Source organism: Rhinopithecus bieti, unplaced genomic scaffold, assembly GCF_001698545.2.
Source record: "Rhinopithecus bieti isolate Rb0 unplaced genomic scaffold, ASM169854v2 scaffold_1014, whole genome shotgun sequence".
NCBI lineage: Eukaryota > Metazoa > Chordata > Mammalia > Primates > Cercopithecidae > Rhinopithecus > Rhinopithecus bieti.
Genome location: NW_016803499.1, coordinates 3,617,919 through 3,644,685, shown reverse-complemented (window position 1 = coordinate 3,644,685; position 26,767 = coordinate 3,617,919). Strand labels below are relative to the sequence as shown.

Genomic DNA, 26,767 nt, shown 5'->3' with positions numbered 1-26,767 from the left:
CCACCCCCCACCGCCCCACCCGGAAGATCCATCTCTTCTTCCTTCTGGTGACATCCTCAGCGGGCAGTTTTGAAAGCCTCTGCTTCAGCAAGGCGGGGCACAGGGGCAGTATCACCGCCACGGGCAGACAGTTCCAACCCTGGAAACAATCTCCCTTCCAGTGGTTTGGGTCCTGATGGGCTGCATGGGGATGGCCCGAGGCTTCCTGAGGGTGGAGGGGCATCTTGGGAACACACTCCCTGCGCTCCAAGGCACTTGGGGGAGAGCTGGGGAGGGTGCCTGGGGCAGTTTCCACCTCCACGGAGCCTGGAGGTGAGCCCAGCCCTGGCCAGGCAGTAGGGCTGACAGCGTCAACCCAGGGCAGAGACGAGGGAGGTTGGCGGGGGTCCTGGAAGAAGGGCGGTTTCCTCTAATGTCCCAAGCCCCTGTTCTGGAGCTGGAGGAGAGGGCTGGGCTTGGGGGTCGCTTCTTTCTCTCTGGTGGCATGTCCTGTCCCCTCTAGGAATTAGGACCTGGTAAAAGCATCCCGTGGTGCTCATGGCTCCACCCCTACTACATTTATAAGCAAGGGCCCCTGTGAGCTGAGGCACCTGTTCATCCTCCCTGTCTGCTCTTCCATGCCCCCCAACCCTGTGAGGCCGGCACTGTCCAGGAGCCCTCCTGCCCCCTAGAGCTTCCATCCAAAGTCCCTCTGGGTTCCCATGGCTCAAGCTTTCTATTCCCACCTCTGCCCACGCTCCAGCTCTGCCCAGTGAGGCCCGCAGAGGCCTTGCAGTCACTGCTGACCCAGGTGGCTACGCCCCACTGCCCTTCGGGAGCAGAGGAGGAGGGAAGGTTCCAGAATAGGCATGGCCCTGCCAGGCAAGCCAGCTGGCAGTGAGTCCCTGGGGCCTCAGGCCTCCTGCCTGGGGATGCTTTTCAATTTCTGCCACAAGGAGTGAGACTCACTTGGGCTCAAGGCTACTTGGACTGCAGGAGGCCTTGTTAGCCAGACCCTGGAGGGGGGTGGGGTGGTGGCGCAAGGGAGCGGGTGGGAAGGCATGTCCAGACCACTGCTTTGGGGTCCTCACACAGGCCAAAGAAGTTTTTCCTGTGTCGCCAACCAGAACAAGATTCTATGTCCTCCTAGCTCCTCAGTTAACAGTGATCTTAGAAATCATTTCCGCTACATCTTGTGGGCTCAGCAACCACAAAGCTCTTACAAGAACAAGCTCTTCTTTAGGGGGCAGATAATCAATCTGCATTTCTCATGCTAGAAGGTTAAATTCCCACACACAGGACCCTTTGGGGAGCAGGTTGGGGGTCCTCACTTACAGATGCTGCTTCTCCCGGGAGAAGGGATAGGAGAGTCTCTTCATGGTCTGGGGCCTGTGCTCAGCCACTTTGGGCTGGATGGGGTCTGTGATTTTCTGGAGCACAGAGTTGATTTTTTTCAGGAGGCCACGGGTCTCATTAATGTGGTACATCTGCAAATAAGACAAGGGACCGGGGAGCCGCGTCACCCTGCTGGACCACGATCCATGGAATCTGTTCTCAGATGGTCAGAGAACCATCCCACCGCATGCAATGGCACGTCCTGAGAGCAGAGCGCCTGGGTGGGCCGGAATGCACCGCCCCTCCCTGCCCACGCCGTGAAAGCCCAGAGATTCAGGAGCGCCCAGCCAAAAGCACAATTATAATGCATTCCAGAGAATTTCCCCGCTAAACTTTACTTTTGCTTCAAAAGAGGTAATCCAAGTGGTCTCTGAGGACGCGAGAAGCAGGAGGCTGATTTGCTAGCTAGCCCAGCTTCACCCTTCTGCCTGCCAGAGTAAATACCGACTCCAAGCTAAGCTTCTGGGAACACACTGTCAAACTGCTTTTTAGATATAAGGTTTTCACAGATTAAAAAGAAAACCCCCAGTAAGCCAGAAAATGTAATTAAAATGAATCTGATAAATTAGCTGAGATGCCACAGACACGAAAGCACCAGGGCCCGAACTGTAACTGCGTCTGCATGTACGGTAAATTCCTCGGGGGCTGACAGGTGGGCTCTTCTGCCTGAACCATCTCTTGGTGGGGTTTGGTCTGGGGTCTGTAAAGACCACCCAGGGCTGGGTCATCAGGACTCCGGAGCCTGGGGGCCTTGTCACGTCGAGCCACATGGTCCTCCCAGGGGTAGCCGTGAAGCCCACTACGCTTTTTATAAAACTCAGCGCCTCGGGACATGCATGTTTCACCGCCAGGTGTCCAAGTGACCTCTAGACTTGGCAATTCATTTCGGAGCAGAACCATCAACACCAACCTTCTTTGTCGGCATCTTCAGTTTCAGAAACTCGGCCTCTCTGCACAGCACATTCCAGGGGGCGTGGATTTTCACAAACCCAACTCCGTGGAGTTTAGTCTGGAGAGAGAAGGAAGGTTCTGGGTCAGGGTGGGTGGATCTGTGTGGACAACCACCTTGATCTTCAGATACCACCACTATTTATTGAGCAGCTACCATGCATGGCTGCTTTTACCGCGACCTCATTCCACGTTGACAACACTTTGAGGCGCATCTAGAATCCCCTTTTAGCAGAAGGTGGGAGGAAGTGTAGGGGGCTATGGGAGCACCCCCAGGTCACATGGGAACCTTTAAGAGTCAGGAGGGTTTAGAGGAGGATCCCCGGGGGGTACAGACTCCAAAACACGGGGGAAGTTTTCAGGAGGGTTTAGCCGAGGGCCCCCAGAGTGGCCCAGGCCACAAAAGAGGACCTTTCAGGATGCAGAGCCCAGGCCCCTCAGCCTCCACCTGGGATCACTCAGGGACCTGTGAGTGCCTGAGCAGTGCCGAGGGGGGGATGGCTGAAGATGGTCCCTACTCTGGGCATGCATCTTCCCCCTGTGGGTCGGGGCCACACCTCTGCCTGCCCCGGGTCCACTTCCCGGGTTCCCTTGTATCTGCACTGACTTTATCCTAAAGAGAATGGGCAGCCTGGCGCACGGGCTCGAAGGCGGGCCTGAGTTCAAGTCCAGTGCCCTCCCTAAATAGCTGCAAGCTTGGCCAAGTCACTTCTCTTTGGTCCTCAATGACAACAGTGAACAGCAGAGGGTCACTGAGCACTAGCTGGCGAGGATGTGGCACGAGCTAGGGGCTTCATGAGAAATGACTCCATCAACCTCCATGGCCAGCTTGATGAGAAAGGCCCCCTTTACAGATGGGAACACTGAGGCTGGGGGAGATGAAGTCACCACAGCCTACAGTCTTGCTGCCAGCAGGGTGGAGCTGCGCTCAAATACAGGCAGCCCTGCCCGGACTCCCCACTCTTAATCAGGGATCAGGTGTGAAGATGCCCCCAACGTCTCCAGCTTTCCCTCTCCCCTCTGGATTTCGCGTTTAAGAGAGTCCCTTTACCAAATGAGCAGCGTTTATGCAGCCGCAACGTATTTCCCCATCAAAGACACATGTCACATCCATCGGCCTTCCTGTCACCCTGAGACCACCCAGCTGCCCGGGGTGCTGACGCAACAAGAGGCAAACGGCGCTGAGTCCTCCTGAGCCAGAGCTGCCTAAGGGCAGTGGGGGACTTGGTCCCTCGGGGCTTGGGGGTCAGACAGGGGCTTCCAGACTGAGGTCCCATCCACCTCTCCTTTCCACAATTCTGAGACTTAAAGGAAGGGATGGGAAGTCTTGGCAAAAAGGCAGACGGAAGGAAGAGCAAGTGCTGGCTGGGACCTCATCCATCCCCTCCGGGTGCAGAGCGACCAGGTGCGGGCTCAGGGCCTGACCTGGGTTCTGGAGCCCTTGAGTGTTTGACACAAGTACATAGGTTCGTTGTAGCTTGTTGACAAAAAGCAATGAAGCCAGAGTCACTTGGGGATGAGTTTTTGTTTGTTTGTTTTGTTTTTAATCATTTTTTGTTTTTTTGAGATGGAGTCTCATTCTTGTTGCCCAGGCTGGAGTGCAGTGGCGCGATCTCGGCTCACTGCAACCTCCGCCTCTTGGGTTCAAGCGATTCTCCTACCTCAGTCTCCCGAGTAGCTGGGATTACAGGTGTGCACCACCATGCCTGGCTAATTTCTATGTTTTTAGTAGAGACGGGATTTCATCATGCTGGCCAGGCTGGTCTGGAACTCCTGACCTCAGGCGATCTGCCTGCCCTGGCCTCCCAAAGTGTACTTGGGGATGAGTTTTAAGAAAACAAAATCTGAAGTGGGTCAAGTCAATGTACTCAGTGAGAGCCTTGGTGGAAGCCTGTGAATGCGACGGTCCCGGGGACCTGGGCGAAGCTTCCACGTCCAGCAGAGAGAGTTAAGGGCGGGGCCCTGGCACCTCAGGTGACCCACCGAGGAAGGGAGACCCTCCTTGATGCCTCAGCTTCATCCCATGCTTCTTCCTGATCCAACAGAAAAGCAAATGGCCATGGGGTGAATCCTGTCTTGTCGCTCCTGCTGAAGCCCACCCACGGTCGCTTACGCTGATGGTGAGGCCTCTGGCTGCATCCATGAGGCCTGCCCTACACCATCCTCTCCCCAGCACCGCCACTCAGGTCTCTTCTGTGCTGCTCTGCTGCCCACGGCAGGCTCAGAGCAGCTGTTTTGCACAGATTTATGGAATGAATGAACGAAGGGCAATAATACAGTGACAGTAATAGTAATGTTGACAGAGGCTGACATCCACTCAATGTCAGTTATGTGCCAGTCCCCGCTGCATGCATTCCATGCATATTAACTCATTTCGTCCTCACCGCAAGCCTGTGAGGCAGGTCCCATCATCATCCTCATTTCACAGCTGGGAAAACTGAGGCCCTGAGGTGTGTGCCATGCTGGCCATTGTGGGATCCTCCTGCAGCTGCTGTAACACGTGACCCCAAAGTGGGCAGCTTAAAACTGTAGAGGTTCATTCTCCTTCAGCTCTGGAGGCCTGAAGTCCACAGTCAAAGTGTCTTCAGGGCCGCGCTCCCTCCGAAGGCCCTAGGAGAGGATCCTTCCTGCCTCTCCCAGCTTCCGGGGGCTCCAGGTGTTCCCTGGCTGTGGCCACATCGCTCCAGCTGCTGGCTCCTTGGTGGCATGGTCTCCTCTCCTCACTAGGTCTCGAATCTCCCTCTGCCATTCTCTGCTATTGGATTTATGGCCCACCTTAAATCCAGGATGATCTCATCCAGAAATGTTTAACTTAATTCCCTCTGCGAAGACCCTTCTTCCAAACAAGGCCACGTTCACATGCTCCAGGAGCATGTGGCCAGGGGGCCACCGCTCAGCCCCTGCTCCCATCCTGAAGCTACAGGTTGGGGTCCTGCAGGGCTTTGTGCAGGGGCCTGTCCCAGTGGTTAGGGGAGCTGTGCAGAAGCGTGGACCCAGGAGTGGGGGCCTGAGGATGCTTCAGGGAGACAGCAGGACTCGACCACCCCAGGCACGGTGCGGCCTGGGGACTCCTGTGGGGAGCCCAGGGCTGAAGGACATAAGGTGTGGGTTGAGAACTGATGATCTCAGCGTGAACTGGAGGAGGCAGCACCAGGGGCTCTGGCAAGATGAGCCCAGATCCTTCTGTGGCCCTCGAGGGGCAGATTGAGTGGGTACCGTGCTTAGAGGCCTGGGACGGCGTGGCCTGGGCTGGAATCCTGCCCTGCCCCCGTGTGGTTTCCACAAAGTGACTTAACCTCTCTGAGCCTACATTTCCTCATCGAAAACTGGGTATTACAAGACCTGTTTCCCAGCAGGGGAGCCCCTGGTGCTCTCAGCAGCCCTGGTCCAGCTGAGCCCCTGCCTGCGTAAGCACGGACTCCTTCGGCCAAGAAGCTCAAAGCCACCTCCTCGGTGCTGGAGAGCCACGGAGGTCACTGAGGCTGGAGAGGTGGTGGTCTTCCATCCTGGTGACCCACAGGAACAGCACTGACTCCATGGGGCACTTCTGAGTCAGGAGAAAAGACAGCCCACGTGCGAGAGAGCCTGTCTTTTCCTGTTGCAGACACAGATTTATTTCTGGGCTCTGCTCACTCACACGCAAAGACCCAAAATATACTCCTCTGAGTCCATGAAGATTTCTGCATGGTGGTCAAGGAGCCGGTGCCTGCTGCTGGCCTCCCTGGGAAATCATGCACCCCTGTTTACGTGAGCAACGGGGTCTCTCCCAGGGAAACATCTGGTGAGATTCGAGAAAGGGCTCATGGGACCAGTTCGGCAAAAACACATGTGGAATGTTTTAAAGCCTGGTGCCCAGGCTGACCACAGCCTGTCCCCAGCAGGAAGACACTGGGAGTGACAGCCGTGTCCCCTTCGCCCCCAGCCAGCGCCCTGAGGAGTGCATTCTGCCCCGACTCTGGGCCCCCTAGCTGGGGTCTTTCAGGTTCATGAACCTACTTGGCCAAGAGCCACAGCTGTGGGGGTGGTGAGGCCCCATCTGGCCAGACCATGGGGCTCTGCAAGGGGACAGAGTCAGCCACCCAGATAGCCCCCCACCAGAGGGGACAGAAGATGCTGACCTTAGCTCAGAGACTAACTATGCAGGCGGAAACCTCCCTCTGAACCCAGCCCAAAAGAACTCTGACCTTCCTGGAATTGCGTCTGACATTTTCGTTTCAGAAGGAAGAACATCACAAACAGAAAGGACAAGTGAGTCCCCGTGGTGGATACACAGTGGGCAGGGATGCCCAGGGTTCCCTGCTATAGTCCCGGTGGCCTGAGGGCCTAGACCCTCAGTCCACGCGGTGGCCCTGCGTGCTTCTATCATCCGATCATGGCCACGGACGGGACTCCCTGCAGGGGGAGCGTGGACTCGAAATTGCTAGAAGATTTGAAGGTTTGCACCCCTAAAGATCAGACCTGGGTGGTTTTCGGGTTACCCTTGGCTTCCTAGGGGTTAAGCTTCCTTCCTCACCTACCATGGTCCTCACAGGCTGCTCCACACCCTGGAGGGCACCATTCACTATGGACGTCCAGCCTTCAGTCATGGGGTCGGGGTGCTGGAGGGCTGAAGCCTGAAGGTCAGAGGGCTACTGAGAGGGGCCTCCCCAGACAGCACCTCCCATGTTAGGCAGGAACCGTGGGGTGTGTGTGCCGTGCACAGCGGTCCAGGCACCTCCTGTATCGGGCAGGAACCACGGGTGTGTGCTGTGCATAGCGGTCCAGGCCGCTGGGTGCAGAGGAAAGCCCAGGAGCCTCATCATCATTGGGGGTTGGGCTCCGAGGCCCTTGAGCACCCACAGAACACCTGGGCAAATCCCCATTTCCCCGTTTGCAGCTTCCTCAACTCCCAAAGAGGAGAACACCCACCCCTTCGGGGAGCCGTGCGGCCCCATCAGGAAGGCACAGGCCTCTTCTGACCCTGTCTGTCCACGAGGACACGGGGCTGCTGTGGTCTAATCCTTCTGCTGTCAGACTCGGGGGCAGACACCAGGAGGCTTGGTGGCTGCCCCAGGGGGTTCACATTCTGTGCCATAAATAGGCTTTTGGGGCATGTGGTGCCCAGCGCCATATCCCTGGTCAGCCCTTCATGACCAGGCGAGTTTTCAACAGCCCTGGCATCTGCCTGCCTCTCCCCATTGGCACCAGCTTCCAGCACGGATAGGAGCTGGAACACTGGGTCTGAAGCCAGTCTTATCTGTTTAGCTGATGAATGTGTCCCTAGGATGGGGAACAGCAGTGGCCACAGAGCAGGGGCTCAACGACATCCACCGAGTGAGGGAGAAGGCAGAGGGAAGGCGCCCGTCTTTATAAAGTGCCTACTCTGTGCCAGCTGAGGACAGCCCCGGCTTTCAGACTCCCACCCACCTCCTCTCCGACCTTTCAGTAGCTATCGGTTTGTCCACTTCAGTAAATATGGACGAGGGGGCGGGGAAGGCCCAGAGCCCCTCATCCCAGGCCCACGAACAGTAGACATAGAGGGATCTCAACCCGACCTTGACCCTGCAATGCTCACTCCTACCCTCCACCCACATGGCTCCAGAGGGCACGTGGGCAGGACGGGAGATGCTCTCAGTCCCTGGGCAGGGGTCTGCCTGGAGCAGTCATTGTCCGTGCCTGGCATTTCCCACCCCACAGTTACTGCTGAGCATGTCCACGCTGCATAGGAAGACCTGGCTCCTCATGGCAGGGACTAGGAAGCACAGTTGAGGGATTGTCTCTGGAGCAAGCACACATCCTCCATTATCCTGACATGGTCTCCAGACTTGAAGTGAGCTGAGGACCCAAGGAACACAGCTCCGTGGATGGATCAGGCGCCCTTTCTCCCGAGCATGGGGCAGGGACTGGGCTGTGGACATCTTTAACCCCAGTCCTCGCCACGGGGTCTGGTCCTAGGCCTGCTCAGTGATGTCTTGGTCAAGAAATAAATGATAGCTAAGTCAGCAGAAATAGCATTTCACATTCCCGCTTCTGTTGAAGGTGGTAGGTTACCCAGATCAACCCTTTACATAGTAAAGAATATGCCACAAGAAAAGAAACAAGAAATTCAATGACCTAAAACAGCAGTCCCCAACCTTTTTGGCACCGGGGAGGACTGGTATCATGGAAGGTAATTTTCCACGGGACAATGCTGGGGTGGGGATGGTTTCAAAATGAAACTGCTCTACCCCTCAATTTTTTTTTTTTTTTTTTTTTTTTAAGACAGAGTCTCGCTCTGTCACCCAGGTTGGAGTGCGGTGGCATCATCTTCGTTCACTGCAACCTTCGCCTCCTAGGTTCCAGCAATTCTCCTGCCTCAACCTCCCGAGTAGCTGGGACTACAGGTGAGCACCACCACACCCAGCTAATTTTTGCACTTTAAGTAGAGATGGGGTTTCACCATGTTGGCTAGGCTGGTCTCGGACTCCTGACCTCAGGTGATCCTCCCACCTCTGCCTCCCAAAGTGGTGGGATTACAGGCGTGAGCCACCCCTCCTGGCCTAAACTGTTCCACCTCTGATCATCAGGCATTAGATTCTCACAAGGAGCACACAATCTAGATCCCTCGCATGCACTGTTCGTAACAGGGTTTGGGCTCCCATGAGAATGTAACGTCGTCACTGCTGATCCGACAGGAGGCGGAGCTCAGGAAGGGATGCTCGCTTGCCCACCACTCACCTCCTGCTGTGGGGTCGGGTTCCTAAAGGGCCACGGACCTATACGGGTGCCCAGCAGAGCAGGAGGAGAGAAAGGGAAGGAAAAGGAGGACTGGAACCCACCCTGAGAAGCTCTGGCCCCTACAGCCATGGCACCTGTGAAGACCTGGGCACCTCAGACTGCGGCTTTAGTTCGAGGTGGCTCTCGTCTGTAACGCTGCAAACCTTTCTGGAAAAGGTCACCTTTATCCCAGGCTTTGGGAAACCCCACAGATTATAAAAGGTCAATGACTAGCAGACAAGCGAACCAGATCCGCCCCCACCAGGACAAGAGACAGCCCTGAGAGGAGAACCAGCTGAAGTGACCGAGATAGAAATCGGCCCACTCAGCTTGGGATTAGTAAAGGATGAGCTGGGTAATAAATCAGCTATGCTTACCTCGTTTAAAGACATAAATCTCAAGATAGAAAAGATCTGCAAAGGACAGGAAACTATTAAAACATGACATAGCTGACTTGGAAAGGAACCAAATAGAACTCCTAGAAATAAAAAAGATCATAAAAAGAATTACAAACTCAACAGACATGTTGGGAAATGCTCAACCCCTCCTAAGACAAGAAGGCACATGGGGCTGGTACAGGAAGATGCTGGTGAGGGGCTCTGGCGGGGGCGAGGGGAGCCCTGATTTGCAGCATCTGCCAATTTCCATGGTGTAAATACCCCACCGTGGCCTATTTCAAGCCAGCAACTGGTAACAACCAGCTTGCAGAATTCCAGACGGACATGACTCCAGCACACCATGGGCCTGGACACAGATGAGGAGCTCAGAACTGCAGCCAGAATGGCAAAGATTTCACCCCAGCAGCCTGGGATGCCTCCCGGCAGAGCTGTGCAATGATGGTCTTGGGGTCACTTTAAAAACATGAATTTAAAAAAATGTCCAGAATTCTCTCTCTCCCCTTCCTTCCTTCCTTCCTTCCTTCCTTCCTTCCTTCCTTCCTTCCTTCCTTCCTTCCTTCTTTCTTCCTTTCTTCCTTTCTTTCGACAGAGTCTCATTCTGTCACCCAGGCTGAAGTGCAGTGGCATGATCTCGACTCACTGCAACCTCCGCCTCCTGGGTTCAAGCAATTCTCTTGCCTCAGCCTCCTGAGTAGCTGGAACTACAGGCACCGGCCACCACACTCGGCTAATTTTTGTATTTTTAGTATAGATGGGGTTTCGTCATGTGGCCAGGCTGATCTCGAACTCCTGACTTCAGGTAATCCACCCCCCTCTGCCTCGGGCTCCCATTACAGGCGTGAGCCATGGCGCCCAGCCCAGAATTCACGTTAAAAGAGATATGTTTCCATGAAACCAAGACAAGCCTAAAGAAAATCAGGCAGTGATAAAAGTCATCCAGTCTGTTTTAGGCCTCAGCTGAAGACTGGGGAGGCATAAAATCTTTAGGGACCAAAGAAGTCTGTAGCAGTGGAATCAAGAGCAGAGCAATAGCTTCAGGAGTAGACTAGAGGTTCCTAACATCCCTTTGTGCAAGATGCCCATTCTTCCTCCCCTGGGGGAGAACGGGGACTGCAAGTTTTAGTGCAAAGAGCTTCTGGGTGAGGTTAGGGGCCAGGTTCAAAGGCCAGACTTGCCACTCTCAGTTCAGGATGGAATTTCTGCCCCACCTACTCATGGTTCTGATAGGGGTGGGGAGCTGACAAGTCTCATGAGCATGTTTGTTGCTTTTATTTGTGCTGAGGAGCTGGGATTAGACCCGAGACTCCTCAAATTCCAGGCCCCCATCCCCGATTCTCAAATCTGTGAGGGCCTCTCCCCAGTCCCTGCCAGTGCCCAGGGCCCTGCGGACAATGAATGCAGCCCCAGGACTGCCTCCCACACCTGCCCACATCCACGAGGCCTCCATGGGAAATGGCAAGAAAAGGCTTCCCCTCCCTGTCCTGAGGCCATGGCAACCCTGCCACCCCCCTCCCTGCATATGGAGACCCTTCTCTTCCAAAGGGGACTTGTGATTCCCCTCTGACAGGAGCAGGGCCAGTCCCTGGGAGCGGTGAGGAGTGGGCTGTGCCCCAGGCCTGCGGGTAAGGGGAGTTCACAGCCAATGCCGGCCAGCTGTGTCCCTGTGTGGGCTCGAGGATTAACTCTTTTAACCCTCACCCACCACTCCACAAGGAAGGGCACACGACCACCTCCATTTTACAGATGGGGACGTTGAGACCCAGAGCGGTGAAGCCACTTGCCCAGGGTTGCTCAGCCAGGAAGTGGTTGAGTTGGGTCCATATCCGCATACTGGGCTCTCAGAGGGGCTGGGTGGGGTCTGAACTCGCACTCGGAGCTCAGAGGCTGCGTCTCCACCACCCACACATCCAGCCCTGGGCTTTGTCTGAAAGCAGCAGCCCTTCTCCCATGGAGTCTGCCCTCACTTGCTTTTCAAAAGCAGCATCCATGAAGATGGTGAACAGATGCCGCTGCAGGGACGGCCCCACCCGCTACGGGGACGCATGCAGAGAACCAGCGGTGAGCCAGCGGGGTGCAGACTTGAGCCCTGGGCAGCGGCATGAAAGCAAACAGACTTTTATAGGGGTCCAGTGTCCACGGCCTTCTCAGGATCTACCAAAGCCTGGGTCAGGTTCAACATCAGGGCAGTGCAGGCCTCAGCCGCCCCCCAGCACACACAGCCAAGAGTTTAGTGTGTGGCATTCTCTGCAATGACCCCATGGACATAAATAACGTCCAGCCGACTTTGAGGCTGGACTTCAAAAAGGCTAATGGGTCTTAGTTGCAAGAAAACATGTTGGCCACAATCTTCTTTTGTCCTTTTAATGGGAACCTAGGAACCCTGGAAGCTGACCCCATGGCTGTCAAAGAGGGAGAGAGAGAAGGGGAGGAAGAGGGAAAGAGATGGAGAGAGAGAGGGAGGGAGAAGGAGAGAGACAGAGAGAGGGAGAGAGGAGAGAAAAAGTGAGAGAGGGGTAGAGTGAAAAAGAGGGAAGTGGGAAGAGAGAGAGACAGAGAGGGGAAGAAAGAGGAGAGAGAGAAGTGAGAGAAAGGGAATGAGAGAGAGGGAGAGGAGACAGACGGGAGAGAGAGACATAGAGAGGAAACAGAAAGAACTACAGAGAGACAGAGGGAGAGAGACAGAGATAAGTGAGAGACAGAGAGAGAGAGAGAGGTAGAGATGAAAAAGAGGTGAGGAGGAGGAGAGACAGAAAGAGAGAGAGGGAGACCGAGAGGGAGAGAGAGAAGGAGGGAGAGACGGAGCAAGAAGGAGGGAGAGAGGAGAGACTCCTGAAGCCCTGGCCCCTGCCTCAGGGCCCTTCTCTCTTCCTGTCTTTTCCTACCCTACAGTGCTGTCCTGGGGTCTCTGAGCCCCTCCTGTAAACCCACTTTGAAGGCCACCCTGTGGATCTAAGTGCCCATGCCTTCTTGACCCACCCCCGGGTCTCTCTTTGGGACTTGGCTCCATCCTCCACAGGCTCTTGGTTCTCTGGAGCCGGCGCTGGGGTCTGGGTCTGGGGTCACCCCTGGGGTACCACACGGTGCTCCAGGGGCTCATGTGGATGCTGGGGGTCTTGCTCTGGGGAGGCCTTTCCTGGCTTGTGCAAAAGGCCCTTCCCACACTCCTCACACCTCAAGGCATGGTCTGGGCAGGACCAGAACCTCGGCCACCCCAGGTGCTGGGTCCCCCAGACCGGCTGAGCCAGAGCCTGCATTTTGACAAGACCCTCAGGGGTTCCTGTGCACATCCTGGGCCCTACAGTGAGGCAGACCAGGTCAAGGCTGGAGCCTGTCACTCTCCCAGACCATCGGCCTGCCCTGGCCCTCAGTCATGACCCTGCCCCATGCTGCCACCTGCGTGCTCCAGCCTGCCCCGTCCAAGGCAGCCCACTCCAGGATTACCTGCCCAGTGCAGCATCTCAGCTGCTGGAGTGGGCTGAATGGTGTCCCTACAAAGATATGTTCAAGTCCTAACTCCTGGCACCTATCAGTGTGATCTCACTTGGAAACAGGGTCATTGTAGATGTAACTGAGTTAAGATAAAGTCGTAGGGGTGGGCCCCAAATAGAATGACTGGTGTCCTGACAAGAAGAGGACACACAACAGAGACACACAACAGAGAGGGCCGAGTGACCACAGAGGCTGAGATTAGAGTGATGCGGCCACCAGCCAAAGAACACCTGGAGACCCAGGAGCTGGGAGAGGCAGGAAGGGTCCTCCCCTGGAGCCTTAGAAGGAGCACAGCCCTGCCGGCACCTTGAGTGTGGACTTCTCACCTCCAAAGCTACGACAGCATCCATCTGTGTTGTTGTAAGCCCCCAACCTGTGGCCCTTTGTTATGGCAGGTGCGGGGCATGACACAGCTGTTATCCGATCTCCAAGAACTGGCCCCGTTGTGCACTCAGCCAAGCTCGTCCTTCAGGTCATCATGAGATGACCAGCCAAGGAACACCTGGACTCAGTGAGGAGGCACCCATGGGGGTAGGGGTTGCACACACCTGTGTGGGGCTCGCAGCACTCTTTGCCCAGGAGCGACGCAGTATGTCACACCCACCGGCACCTTAGGAACAGAGGCCAGGTCACACCTGCACAGCTGGTGACCTCCGTAAGGCTGCCTGTCCTGGCCGCAGCAGACGGTCTCAGAGGTGACTGGCACCCCCCAGGGGACCCCTCTTGCTCATCTGTCCTCCTTTCTCTCCCTCCAGTTCCTCTTCTCCCTCTGCCTGCTCATCCAGCCTTCAGTGCAGGGATTCTCAACTGGGGGCGGTTTTGTCCCCCATGTACACTGGCAATGTTGGGGGACATTTCTGGTTTGTTTTCACACCTCGGGGAGGGAGGTGCTACTGGCCAGGGGGATGCTGTTAAATGTCACCTGCTTCAAAGCAACCAGTCTTAATTTTGGGGGTGGAGGTCATAGGGCATGTAAGTATCTGATAGACTCTGTGGATTTTTCTCCCCAGGAAAGCTCACATAAGCCCTGAATTTTGCTTCCAGTTGGGTAAGATTGTGCAACTGGACTCTCTTGGAGGTGATCTTATTTCCCAAATTGCAAACCCTTTGCTCCTTGTCATCTGAGCACCCCTCCGGGAAAGGTTCATTCCCAAGAGTCCCTCTTCCCCCTGAAATGAATACGGCAGCAGCTCTGTCTGCTAACCGCGCTGGCAGGGGCCCACACACACCTCAGACGCTGCGTGTGCCTCAGCAACCTTTTAATAGACTCTGGCTGTGCCCCTCTCCAGGAGAGCAGGGGAAGCAACAGGCCACCCAAAACGTGGCTCCTTCCAACAGCTCTAGGGGCTGGTGCAGCTCAGATGAGAGCTCCAGGGTTACCAGGAGGCCCTCATAAAACAGTTTATGATTTGAGAGGCCCCAGCAGGGATGCGGGAACATCTCAACTTCAGCCCTTTGAAAACCTGAACGGACACGTCTACCCCACAATCACGGTTTCATCTTAAACACGGCCAGATCAACTGCTGAAAAGTCTCTTGTAGCTCTCGAGCCAAATTACCAATGAAAAGCTGGGGTCTCTTCACTGGTTAAAAACTAGATCATTTTGGTGACAGTAACCAATGTTACTGTCCAAAGTCATGATAGAGAATATAAAATGTTTTAAAAGATACTTATGGGATAGTATTTAATGAGACTTGGAAAGGGTCTTTTCTTGCGCTTCTTGCTGCTTCAGTATGAACAATAATATGTGATACAGTATCAGCCAAGCATCTGCCACAAGCCAGACTCTGACTTAAGCACTTCACAAAGGTTACTTATGATAACTCAGTGATGCAAATATTCTTGTTATCTCCATTTTACAAATGGGGAAACTGAGGCCTAGCTTTTCCATCGGGATAAGTGGAAGGTCAGGGATCTGGCAGAAGTCAGTCAGAATTACCAGGCCCCAGAAGTTCTTGTGGAGTGTCAGATCTCAAAGTTGTAGTCAGGAAAGAATGACGGGGATGGAGGGTAAAATCCCCTGGGGAGGGGCTGGGCGCGGTGGCTCACGCCTGTAATCCCAGCACTTTGGGAGGCTGAGGCAGGCAGATCACGAGGTCAGGAGATCGAGACCATCCTGGCTAACACAGTGAAACCCTGTCTCTGCTAAAACTACAAAAAATTAGCCGGGTGTGGTGGTGCGTGCCTGTAGTCCCAGCTACTGGGGAGGCTGAGGCAGGAGAATGGCGTGAACCCGGGAGGCGGAGCTTGCAGTGAGCCGACATCACGCCACTGCACTCCAGTTTGGGCGACACAGCGAAACTCTGCCTCAAAAAAAAGAGAAAGAAAGAAAAAAAAATCCCCTGGGGAACAGATGACACAAGAACCACGAAGCTCAAAATCCATGTATACACATGTAACAAACCTGCACGTTGTGCACATGTACCCTAGAACATAAAGTATAACTAAAAAAAAAAAGAAAAAAAATCCAGGTCTCTCGGTCTCAGCTCCCAGAGAGTGGCCCCGGCCGCCACTTCCCTGGTCTCTCGTGCCCCTGATGGAGCTGATTCCTTCCTGACATGCTGAAACCAACCCTGTATAGTGGCCCCATTGTTCTGAAAGCCACAGGGCTGGAGGGCAGGACCATGAGAAAACCCAGCAGGAATCCACTGCTCACCTCTTCCAAGTATCTAAGACAAAGTCAGGCAGGGAGGGAGAAAGTCTCTGAATCCTTGTCAGGATCAAATCTCGGCTTCCTGATCATCAAAACTTGTAAGGCTCCTCCCCTGCCCTGGAAACCCCAAAGGGACCCGCCTGGGTGGCCGAACTCACAGTCTCCTGACGGCTTGCCAGACCTCGGGAAGGCGAAAGGAGACCTAGACAGATGCCCCTTAAACAAGACCCTTTGACTCACTAGGCCAAGGTCCGGGGAGGCCCATGGAGCAGGTTCTATTGTTTTTAAAGAAAGCGATATCTACTTGTCACAAAACAGAGACGGTTCCACTCCAGGTTCCCCAACTAACTTGCTTTTTGGTCTAAATACTCCGAGGACATTCTTATCACTGGACCAAAAGCATTTGTGATTCAAAGGCATGGTGGTGCCTATGGATGGAACATCAAACCAACGCCAACATTCATTTTCGGCATTCACAGGGGACTCCACGGTTTCTACGTTAACCTGGCGACTCCTTTTTCTGTTTTCCATGTGCTTTAGAGACTTCGCTGAGTCTTGGGTCATCCGCACAGTGATGGCTCTGCAGGCTGGGGCCCTTCCCCCAATATTCATGGAAGGAAGGGCTCCTGTGCACAGAGAGGTTAAGATGTCAGCCGGGGAGCACAGAGCAGCCAGCAGAGCCGCTGAAGGAAGCACCATTGTGCCAGGGCTGCTAAAGTCATTCTCTCTGCACATAGCTGCACCCTTGGCACCACGGCGGCCAGGCACGCGAGGTGGCTCGACCTTTTGTTCTCTCTAGAAATCTTTCTCCTAGGAAGATTCACAGGCTTTGCTAGGGAACAGGGCTTCAGAGCACAACATTACAGAGCCACGGACTTCAGAGCACCAGGGACTCCCAGGGCTCAGCCGGACCCACTCCTCACTCTACAAATGAGAAACTGAGGTCCAGAGAAGGGCCGACGCCATCCAGGAAGACTCCCAGGAGAGCTTTGTCCTCCCGCCCCCTGATCGGGCAAACCTTCCCAGGAAAGGAGCTGACCAGAAGCAGGCATGCTCTGACCCTGAAGGTCGTGGCTGTGAAAGGCAGCCCCTCTCCCAGAGCAGATGTGGCCGGAGCGGGTCGGGACTCCCCAAGGCTGTTCAAAAGCAATTTCTACCCCAACTTAACAAGAGCGGCATTTTTGTCTGCCCCATCTTCTTCTTCTTCTTCTTCTTTTTTTTTTTTTTTGAGACAGAGTCTCACTCTGTCGCCAGGCTGGAGTGCAATGGTGTGATCTCCGCTCACTGCAGCCTCCGCCTCCCAGGTTCAAGCAATTCTCCTGCCTCAGCCTCCCAAGTAGGGGGGCCACAGACTCATGCTACCACGCCCAGCTAATTTTTGTATTTTTAGTAGAGATGGGGTTTCACCATGTTGGCCAGGATGGCCTCAATCTCTTGACTTCATGATCCACCCGCCTCGGCCTCCCAAAGTACTGGGATTAAGGTGTGAGCCACCATGCCCAGCCCATCTGCCCCTTCTTTAAGAACAGCTTAAAGCTAAAACAAGACACCAGCATAGCACCCTCTGACGATGAAAGCGGCTGCTGCCCGCTGCCCCCACGCAGCCCGCCCCCACAAGCCAGCGTGCAGTGAGATAGTTACGTCCTCGTCCCGCTCCAGCTCCAGGCCCGCCTCCAGGAGGTTGCCCTCATACTCCTCTCTGCGGAAGCGCTTGTCATCCTCGTGGTAGTCCATCGGGGGCTCAGCCAAGCCCGTGTCCAGCGGTGCCCCTTGCCCGGCAGGGGTGGTCCTGCTTGACGCTGCGAGCCCCAGAGGGGGTGTCAGTGTGCTGCACCCTCCTGACCAGGGTCCGGCTGCCCGAGGACCTCTTGTGATGGTACACCAGGATGTAGTCCACCTTGCGCCGGCCATCTCTGAAGTACAGGCCATACTTGCACTCGGCATCAGGGTCCACAGATAAGGAGTTCAGCAGCTAAGGGTGGAAGAAAAGGCATCCATTCACCATCAAGCTGCTGGGGATGGGCCTTTGGAGCGTGCGCTGCTCCCTTCGTCCACTCACTCCTCACTCACTCATTCAACAAACACCCCCTGAGCGCCCTCCACGGGTCAGGTGCTGTCCTGGGGGCTGGGATACACCTGGGAACACAGCAGAAGACCCTGTCTTCAGAGAGCTGACCTTTGAGAAGGAGGTATTCACTGCTCATCATTCATGAGGTCATGAGGGTGTCAAGCCACATATGGTCCCCCAGAAGCCCTCCTGGTCTATGGAACTAGACCAGGCTGGGTGTCAGGAACCTCCCTGGCTGCTTGCAAAAAGCTATGGTAGGGGATGGTTAATGGGTACAAAAAAATGAGAAAGAATAAGACCTAGTATTTGACAGTACAACAGGGACTATCATCAATAATAATTTAATTGTACATGGACAAGTAACTAAAGGAGCATAACTGGATTGCTTGTAACACAAAGGATAAATGCTTGCGGGGAGAGATACCCAATTTTCCATGAGGCGATTATGACGTATTGCATTACCTGTACCCAAATATCTCCTGTACCCCATAACTCTATACACCCACTATGTACCCACCCAAATTAAAAATTAAACGAATAAACAGAACATCCCCCAACAACAACAAAATCTATGGCAAAAGCTACCAAGTGAATGAGGGCTCCCCACGCACATGGATGGGGCTGAGGCAGAGCTGAGCCCAGGTTCCGTGCATGCAGATCTCCATCTCTGATGGCCAGCGCCAGAGGCAGTGCCATTCAAGGTGGTCACAGGGCCACTAATGAGCTGTGTGTCCAGAGGTGAGGCTTTCGCTGTCTTAGTCGGGGCTCTCCCCCAAACGGAGCCTGAACAGAGGCCAGGGGTGCAAGTGTTTCACTTGGGAGGTGATCTCAGGTGCCAGAGTAGGGTGAAGGGGAGAGAGGCTGACAGGGGTGGGTTAAGGAGTGGCCACTGCTATGTGCAGCTGGGCTCCATCCTGCTGGGGACCCTCGGAGTGACCTTGAAGGGCACACCCCACAGCCGGTACCCAGAGGGTGAGGAAGTTGGGTGATCATGCACCCGCTCTGGCCCTCTCTTGGCTGGGGGTCACTCCTGGGGTGTTAACGCCCCTGCATTTGCGCCTTCTCCTCACGTGGCCTTCGGCAGCACCTGCACGGTCGGTCACCTTTGGGTGCAGAGGACAGCGAGCCACTGGTATGGAATGGATGGGCACCGCTGGTGGGTGCCCTGGGGTGACCAAGGGGGCGGGGTTAGGGCTCCTACAGGGCCGGCCCCACCTCAGTTTCCTTATTTGTTTGAAGGACTCTAGGGGGCCACAGGCGATCGCAGTGTGGAGTGGTTGGTTTAAAAACCAGATATTCCCACAGCAGCAATGTGACAGACCGTGGCAGAAGCCAAGCCTGCATTGCTGGAATTCCCGAGGGGTTTGGCTGGTTATCAGGACAGACAGGTCGATCAGCAATCTGGGTTTCCGAAACAAGAAAAACTAAATAAAGCCATGCTGGATAGAGCCTAACCGGCAACTCCAAGCTGCTAATGGTCCACAGAGCTGCGCCTCATCCCTCGAGCCAGTTTCCACCCTCAGGTTCCTGTGGCTATGTGAGGACGCTCCCTACGGTACTATCAGTCCCCGGGGGGCATCATCCGAGAAGAGGGCCTCCCCGATGGAGTGCAGGGACGGCGTGCTGCACCAGGCAGGGCCCGAGCACCCGTGGTCTTTGGACAGAGCTGCGCTTGGGCCTCGCTGGCCTGGAGGGTCTCCCCACGTGGTCACCCGGAGCCCCTGGGCAGCTTCTGGCTGCACCATGGCTCTAAATGGCTATGCACTGGTCGGGAAAAGGGGCAGGCAGAATCCCTCCTTTGAGGCGGGTGGGCTGTATACAACCCAAACTGCATCAGGGAAGCCGGAGGGTGGAGCCCCTCACCAGATGGTCAGCACTGCAGCAGGGGACGGGGGAAGGAAGGCCTTGAGTGGAGGCTGTCCTTTTTAGTTGTAGGGGAAGGAGAGAGGAGGCTCTGGGCCAGGGCTGCTGGCTGGGGCCTGCCCCACCTTTCATAGGTGTTGATGTCAAGGGTCTAGACTCCTCCACCCCTGGTTAGGGGACAGGTGGGGCCATGTCCCTGGCACCTTGGCCTCTCTGGCCCTAGGATGCCTCTCCTGGAAACAGCATTGCTCACCGCCTGGGAGGGCCCGGTCAGCATCTGGTGCCGGCAGGAGGCTGAAACTAAGCAACTGACTTCTCTGTATAGTAACACAGGGCCCTGCTGTGCTGGTGGCCTTCAGGAGGACCTGGACTCAGTGTGCCTGCCCCGCCCAGCTTGCCCTCTGTGATGAAGTATGAGGGTGCTTAGGGGCCGGGACCACGCCCATGTGGGTGGGTGGCTTGGGAGGGCTCAGGGGGCAGGGTGGGGGAGGGGTGGCTTTTGAGGGCAGTGGGTTCCCATGCCCAGCCCCATGAAGGATGGAACCCCAGTATCACAAGTCTGCAGCCAGCACAGAGAGGGCCTGCATTCCTTCTGCAGGAGAAGCACCAAAGAGCTATTCTTCTCAATTTGCTAAGGAGGAAACAGGCCCGGCAGGGCAGGGCAGCCCAGGTTACAGAGCAGGCGGGAGGCTGAGCTCAGCATCAAGTCCCATCTGCACGCCCAGGGTGTAGAAGCCGCGACTCAGGTGACGCTGTTTCTCAGCCCAGGTATGTCATCTCACTGAGTCCCCACAAACTGACCCTACGAAGGGGTTACTATAGTTAGGTTTATTTGACCTGGAGGGAACTGAGGCTCCCACGGGTGAGCTGCCCAGCTCAGTGGCCCTGAATACCAGACTCCTGCTGGCTGACCCCAGTGCAGGGCTCTGTCTCTGGTGCTGCAGGGCACGGGGAGAGTGCAGCCATTTAGTGGGCCTCAGTTCTGTCCTGGGGCCTGAGGCAGTGGTTAAGCAGGGCCAGTACAGACAGTAGATAAGCACAGGCTAGTGGGGAGGTCTGGGCAACACCAGGCCACAGGTATGTCTGGGACAGTGTGGGGCAGCAGGTGAGGCCAGCTCGGGACAGGGTAGTGGCTTCATGGTAGACCCTGTAGTCAGTCAGACCTGGGTCTACATCTGGGCTTGGCCCCTCTCCAGCTGCAAGGCCTGGGGGAGGCTCTGGATCCTCTGAGCCCCAGGGTCGGTTTCTGCTAAATGAGGAACGGTGAGAGGCTTCACCGAGGGCATGATGGTTTCTGCTAAGCTCAGCACACACTGGCCAGAACGTGCCGGGATGGATGCTCCATCTAATTCTGGGGCCAGGCGCCTGGGGCCATCCCTATCACCCCGACGGCCACTCAGTGGCAGATATGCCTTCCCCTTAACTTCTCAGGAAGGTCAGACAAGCGCAGGGTCATAAGGAGGTGGCGACTAAAGGTGCTTTTCTCTCCCCACTGCTGAGTGAGCAAAAGAGCCCAACCAGAAGCTGCTCCTGGAAGACATGAGCCCATGGACAGGGAATGCGCCAGCACCCAACAGGTGAACACGGGGTCTCGAGGGGCCGAAGGGCACACTTGCCTGAGTCCCAGGCGCGCCCGAGAGCTTCGGCTATTCCTCCTCATCTCCTCCCCATACTGCCTTACTCAACCTCCTCTCCCCGCTGCCCCAGGCCTTCTCCAGTCCCTCCTCCTTGCCTTTGCAGACACTGTGTCCCTCCCTGCATGACCTTTCTGTCCTTCTCAACCTTTTGTAATTCAACCTGGTTTTCAGGGCACGGGGCGAATCCAGCATCCTCTGGGATCTGAAGGTGGCCAGCCCCTCTGGCCTCTGCAGGTCTCTCTGTGCTGGGACTGTCTCTGAGCCATCTACCCATAAGTTCTCAACTTGCAAATTAGCCCCAAAGCTGGACGGCGGGGTCCCAGAGGCCTGGCCAGGGACTGTCTAGAGATGTGTTAGAACACAGTTCCAACCTGACCTCAGTACACAGGGACTCAGAACCTGGTCGGAGCCCCATAAACACCCCTGGTTGGCAGGGATAATGGTAATAGCAAACAAATCCTTAGAGAAAGGGAGGAAATTCACAGGGATCCCTTCAAGCCAGAAAGTAGGGATTTACGCTAAGGAGTGGCCAAAAATCCTTTATCAGGGTGAAACAGGGAAGGTTACCAGGTTCAATACGAACCCTATCAAGGGGCACGCCTCCCCTCAGGGGCCTGACAGTCTTTGGGGAGAGAAACATCATCTAACTTCCCACGCACGGTGGAGGGAAAGACAGCACCAGGGCCTGATCAAGAGTGCGCATCCTTCTACCTGTGTTCAAACACCAGCTCTGCCACTAACCACGTGTATGACCCCAGGCACACAGTTTCGTGTTTTTGTCTCTCCATATCCCTAAGACCTCCCTCATGTTATATGATCTCCCTCATGGGGTTGCTGGAAGGATGAATCTTTTATATCTTATAAACAGCCTAGCATAGAGTGAACCTTCAACAGAAGTTTGCTCTAATTGGGAACTGAGACACACGCACAAATAAAGAACTAGGGGAGGACAGGGGGAAAAAAATCTCGCGGCCAGAGTGGACCACAAGTGAAAGATGGTAGCAGTGCCAAATCCAGACTTTAAAAAGTTACAAAAGGAGCTGGATGTGATGCTGGGACCAGCAGGAGGCAGCACCAAACACAGGTGTGGGAGTCCCAGGGCCTGACTCTGTCACTGATTTGCTGTGTGGCCCTGGATAAGCTGCTTTGTCTGTTTAGGTATTAGTTTGTAAGGTGTGGGCTCTCTCCCGTCTATACTCTAAAGAGCTGGGAGGCTCCCAGGGTCTGGAGAGCAATCCTGAGCTGGGCTTGGAGAGAGTCAGGAGGTGAATGTACAGCAAGGACCAGTGTGGTCACCATGGTGTTGTGTGACTCTATGGTGTCCTTCCACGGAGCAGTGGAGTGGGTGCCTTTCTTGTGTAGAAAGGGAGAAAAAAGGCAAAGATGTAATTGCAGTGGGAGGGATGTGGGTGAGATTTCGTGCATAACTTCCAAATTCGAAGGCCTGGGAAAGCTTCAGAACATTTCTGTTTCTGTATTCTTAAGAAAGGCGCAAGCAACCCCTCGGTGCACTTTTGCTGAGGGCAAGGGGTTTCTTATTCATCTTTTCTTTTGAGACGAATTCTTGCTCTGTCACCCAGGCTGGAGTGCAGTGGTGTGACCTCGGCTCATTGCAACCTCTACCTTCTGGGTTCAGGCAATTCTTGTGCCTTAGCCTCCCAAGTAGCTGGGATTACAGGTGCGTACCACCATGCCTGGTTAATGTTCATAATTTCAATAGAGACGGGGGTTTCACTATGTTGGCCAGGCTGGTCTTGAACTCTAGACCTCAGGTGATCCGCCAGCCTTGGCCTCCCAAGGTGCTGGGATTAGAGGTGCGAGCCATGGCACCCAGCTCTCTTGTTCGTCTTTTCAATGGTCAGCACTGAATATGTGGTTGCTGAATGAATGAATGCGGGCATGTGTGAATGAATAACAGAGGCTCGTATGCTGTGGCTGGCTGTGGCCATCAGATCCAAGGATACAGAAGCTGAGACCCAGGCAGGCCAGCAACTTAAACACCACAACCCCCAACTGGTAGCCTCCATTTTCTCATCTGTGAGATGCCGACAAAGACATCTGGACTTAGGTCACAGGATTCTTGTGGGGATAAAATGTGGTGGACGATCTGAAGGTATTTTCAAGACTTCCTTCTGCATAAGTGAGGGAGGTACTCCTGGAAGGTGCCTCCCTAAGGAAGATAGGAAAATGGCAGAAGAGAAATACTTCCCTGAGGCCACATGGGAAAATGTGAAGGACAAAGGTTGCCTTCGTGGCAGGAGTGTGCTGGAAGCCCTGCCCCAGGCACCGTGAACGGCAGCCTATATCTGGTCCACACCTGCCTCTAGGAACCCCTTCCTCAAACTCCAAGAAAACGGCAGAAACGGGGGAGGAATCCTATGTCCTTTAACCTTTAACACTGTTCTGGGACTCTGGGCATTGGTTTCTTGCGCTTGTCTCTGGAGTTGGTGCTCCAGGAACTGAATTCATATCCACATGAAATATCCTGATCACTCAAGGGAATCCACAATGTTCACTTTCTCTGAAAATGGGCTAAATGAAATCAGTGACCTGTAAAATTTCTTCTGGTTTTGAGACTTTTCAAATTATAGTTAAGAAGGGAACATCAGTTTTAAGCTTCCCTTGTCTTCTAAAAAAATTTTAAAAATCAGATCACTACATATCAATGTATGATTATGGGACATGATGTATAATTTATGAGCAGATCATCTCCCACAGCAGATAAAGCAGGAAATACTGGGCAGACACCAGCAAATCGGGTATCTCTGGAGTGTCTGGGCTTGTTCGGGGCACACAGATCCCAGGCCACAGACAGCCACCAGTTTCAAGGAAGAACGTAGAAACACTCAAAGATTAACAGAAGGAAATGGAAACAAATTGCATCCAACCTGGCCTCTGGCTTTCAAGTCATTTCTTCTTATATCTCACTGCACAGAAACAATGAAACGATTTCCACCCTTGAACTTGGGAATGAGGAGAGGCAAAAGCCACAGGCTGGGAACCGCAGCCTGAATCAGATGAACTTATCTTGTGGTTGACTTGTGCATGTATGAGTTGCACGCCTGAGAATGGGATAGGAACTTTTGAAATGCAGCCCACGCCCTCTGGCCCTGGTGTGTACAGAGCCGCCTTCGCTGGGTGACTCAGGGTAATGACTGAGCAACCACTGTTGGTTTGAGTAGTGCCAGGGATGCCCTGGGAGGCTCTCCCTGCCATGCGGCCTGCCCCGCACCAACAGGCCCCTGCTCCACGGCTGCAGCCTCCAGCCTGTCTGGCCATCTACCGGCAGATGCTGCTCCCAGGCTCTGCCTCCCGCAGCGAGCGCCTCTGATTCAGCCTTCCAAGCGCACAAAACAAAGTATGTGCAATGGAAGTATTGTGTGGAATCTAAGAGCTGATGGTCTCATCTGGGCCCAGCTGCCTGTTGGCAGACTTTGTGGTCTTCACCTGGGTTTGCAGGAGGCAGATAGTTTCTGAGTCTGGATAAGCAATGGGTCCTGGAACAAAAACTCTGGAGACTGGGGGCTATTCATGGAAGGTTCCATTTCTTATTGAACATTCAATTCACCATCAGGTCTTGTCCAATCGACCCCCAGAACATCCATTTCTCCATCACCTTGGCCAGCACTACCATCCCCTGGCTCATGGCTGTTATCCTCATGGCCCCACCTTTGGGACATTGAACGCGCAATGTTTTTGAAGGACACAGTCCCCACCTGTTATGGGGTAGAATTAGCTTCTTCTCCAGAAGGTTTGTTCTTCAGGTAGACTTTCTGCAGCTACCTGGTCTGTGTCCTGGGCCCTTCCTAACTGTCCTCCCAGCTGGTGGGTGACTTGGAGCTGGTCACCTGCCCCTCTGGGCCTCAGTTTCCTTCCCTGTAGTAATAACACCTACCTCACACATTGCGAGAGTTCCATGAGCTAAGGCACAGCACTGGCTTAGCACTATGGAATTGTCCCTGTCACTGCCGTGGATAACGGGTAACGTTCCATCACCATTTCTTAAGTAAGCTCCAGATGGAAGGAGCCTTCTCTGTCTCATTCTTTGAGGGTGCCCAGGGGCCAGCATGGCCTGGCACATGGCTTTGATCAAATGGCAATCTCTGAGCTCCTCCGCCCAGTCCTGTGACTCACAGGTAGGCTCCCTCTCCATCTACACCTGTTCCCAGTGCTCTTGGCAGCTCTGTGCAATCTCAGTTCCCGAAGAGATGCCCCCAGGCCAACCCCCTTCACTGTGACCCAAAGGGTGCAAGGCCTGACCAAGGCCAGAGTCCCTGCTGTTGCTGGAACAGAGACCCAAAGCAGGAGCTTTGCCCCTGCTTCATTCCCCGCCTCTCTGTGTGCCCCAGACACTAGAGGGATAGGCCAGGGCCATCTCCATCCTGCTTGAAGCAGCCCTGCTGGGCCTGACACCCGGAGAGGGGCCTTGATGGGGTCTGCAGGGGAAGGAGGGAGAAAGGAGGTTCTGTCCTTAGGTCCCACAAAGTGCTGCTGAGAGCTTCCCTCACCCCAAGAGGAGATAGCCGGTCCCAGCCCTGTCCTATCCTCTTCCAGCAAACTTCATCCAAGCCAAACCCTTCCTGGGAGAATTCCACCCCCCTCCCTAGAACGTAGGTTCCCTAGACCTCTGGGTCTGGCCCTGGGGAGCGCAGTGGGGATACTGGGGACCTCAGGATGGGGTCCCCAACTTACATGACTGGCTTCCTACCAGTGCCCCCACCTGAACCAGGCCTGGGCGCCCAGGGGAGACAGGCGAGGGTAGAAAGCAATCTCCAATGATTGACACCCTGGGCTTTGAGAGTTTCGGTGCCAATGCCAGGGTACCACACCCAGTGCCCTGGGCGCAATGTGCGTTTCTGGCAAGTGAGGACCCGGGGCTCTGACTCCAGAGGGTAGTGAAGCAGTGGGGCCTGGTAGCTACCATCGTCGTGGAGTGGCGACCAACTTGGCCTTCGCCCAAGACCCCCACCATCACCCTCCCCCTGGCTGCCCCAACGGACACCCCTGGCCGCGAGCCAGGAAGGGAAGGTCCCATTCAGGGCGCCAGCTGTGAGCTCTTGGTTGGGCTCCGAGCTCCAGCCCCGGGCGAGGCAGCTTCGGAGCCGCCGTGCTTCCAGGCCAAGCCATGCCTGGGGGCCCGGTGCTGCGCTGGGCTGAGTGGGCGCTGCGCTCCGCAGGCTCAGAGCGCAGGCTGGGCGCACGCACTTGGCTGGGGCCGGCGCGCCCTTCCCGGCACGCACGTGCGCGGGTGGGCGCCGCAAACCCTGCGCAGAGGGTGCGGCACCCCCCCCCGGGGTCCCGGGAGGCCCCGCCGCCGTCCGGTTCCCGCCCTCGCCGCGGTGCAGGTGCGCGGCCCTCCCGCCCGGGTCGCGGCCGCCCGCACTCACCGTGCCCTCGGACGGCAGGTAGCCGATGTCCTCGATGGCGCAGATGTTGATGATGTGGACGCTGCGGTCCTCGGCCGGGAGCGTCGAGTACTTCTCGTTGACCCTCATCGTGGCCGCCTGTGCGCTGGGACCGCCGGGCGGCGCGCCCTCCCCATCCACGGCCCTGGCGGCCTCTGCGGGCGGAGACCGCAGCGTTCGCGGCGCGCTCTCAGGGG

General features: G+C 55.3%; 1 protein-coding gene and 1 long non-coding RNA gene across 3 annotated transcripts in view; one reads left to right on the top strand and one right to left on the bottom strand.

The window, feature by feature from the left end:
• ANO1 (anoctamin 1) overlaps window positions 1-26,767 on the bottom strand; it is a 205,656-nt gene that overhangs the window by 85,186 nt on the left and 93,703 nt on the right. The window contains 5 exon segments of the mRNA XM_017887072.1: window positions 1,315-1,466; window positions 2,285-2,383; window positions 17,239-17,377; window positions 17,379-17,569; window positions 26,553-26,725. Of these exon segments, the coding sequence (XP_017742561.1) occupies window positions 1,315-1,466; window positions 2,285-2,383; window positions 17,239-17,377; window positions 17,379-17,569; window positions 26,553-26,725 (754 nt within the window).
• Window positions 20,017-26,767, top strand: part of LOC108538788 (uncharacterized) — a 13,069-nt gene continuing 6,318 nt past the window's right edge. For both annotated transcript variants that reach the window (XR_001888192.1, XR_001888193.1), the window contains exons 1-2: window positions 20,017-20,296; window positions 21,029-21,105. This is a non-coding gene — a long non-coding RNA (uncharacterized LOC108538788). The remainder of the gene's footprint in view (window positions 20,297-21,028; window positions 21,106-26,767) is intronic.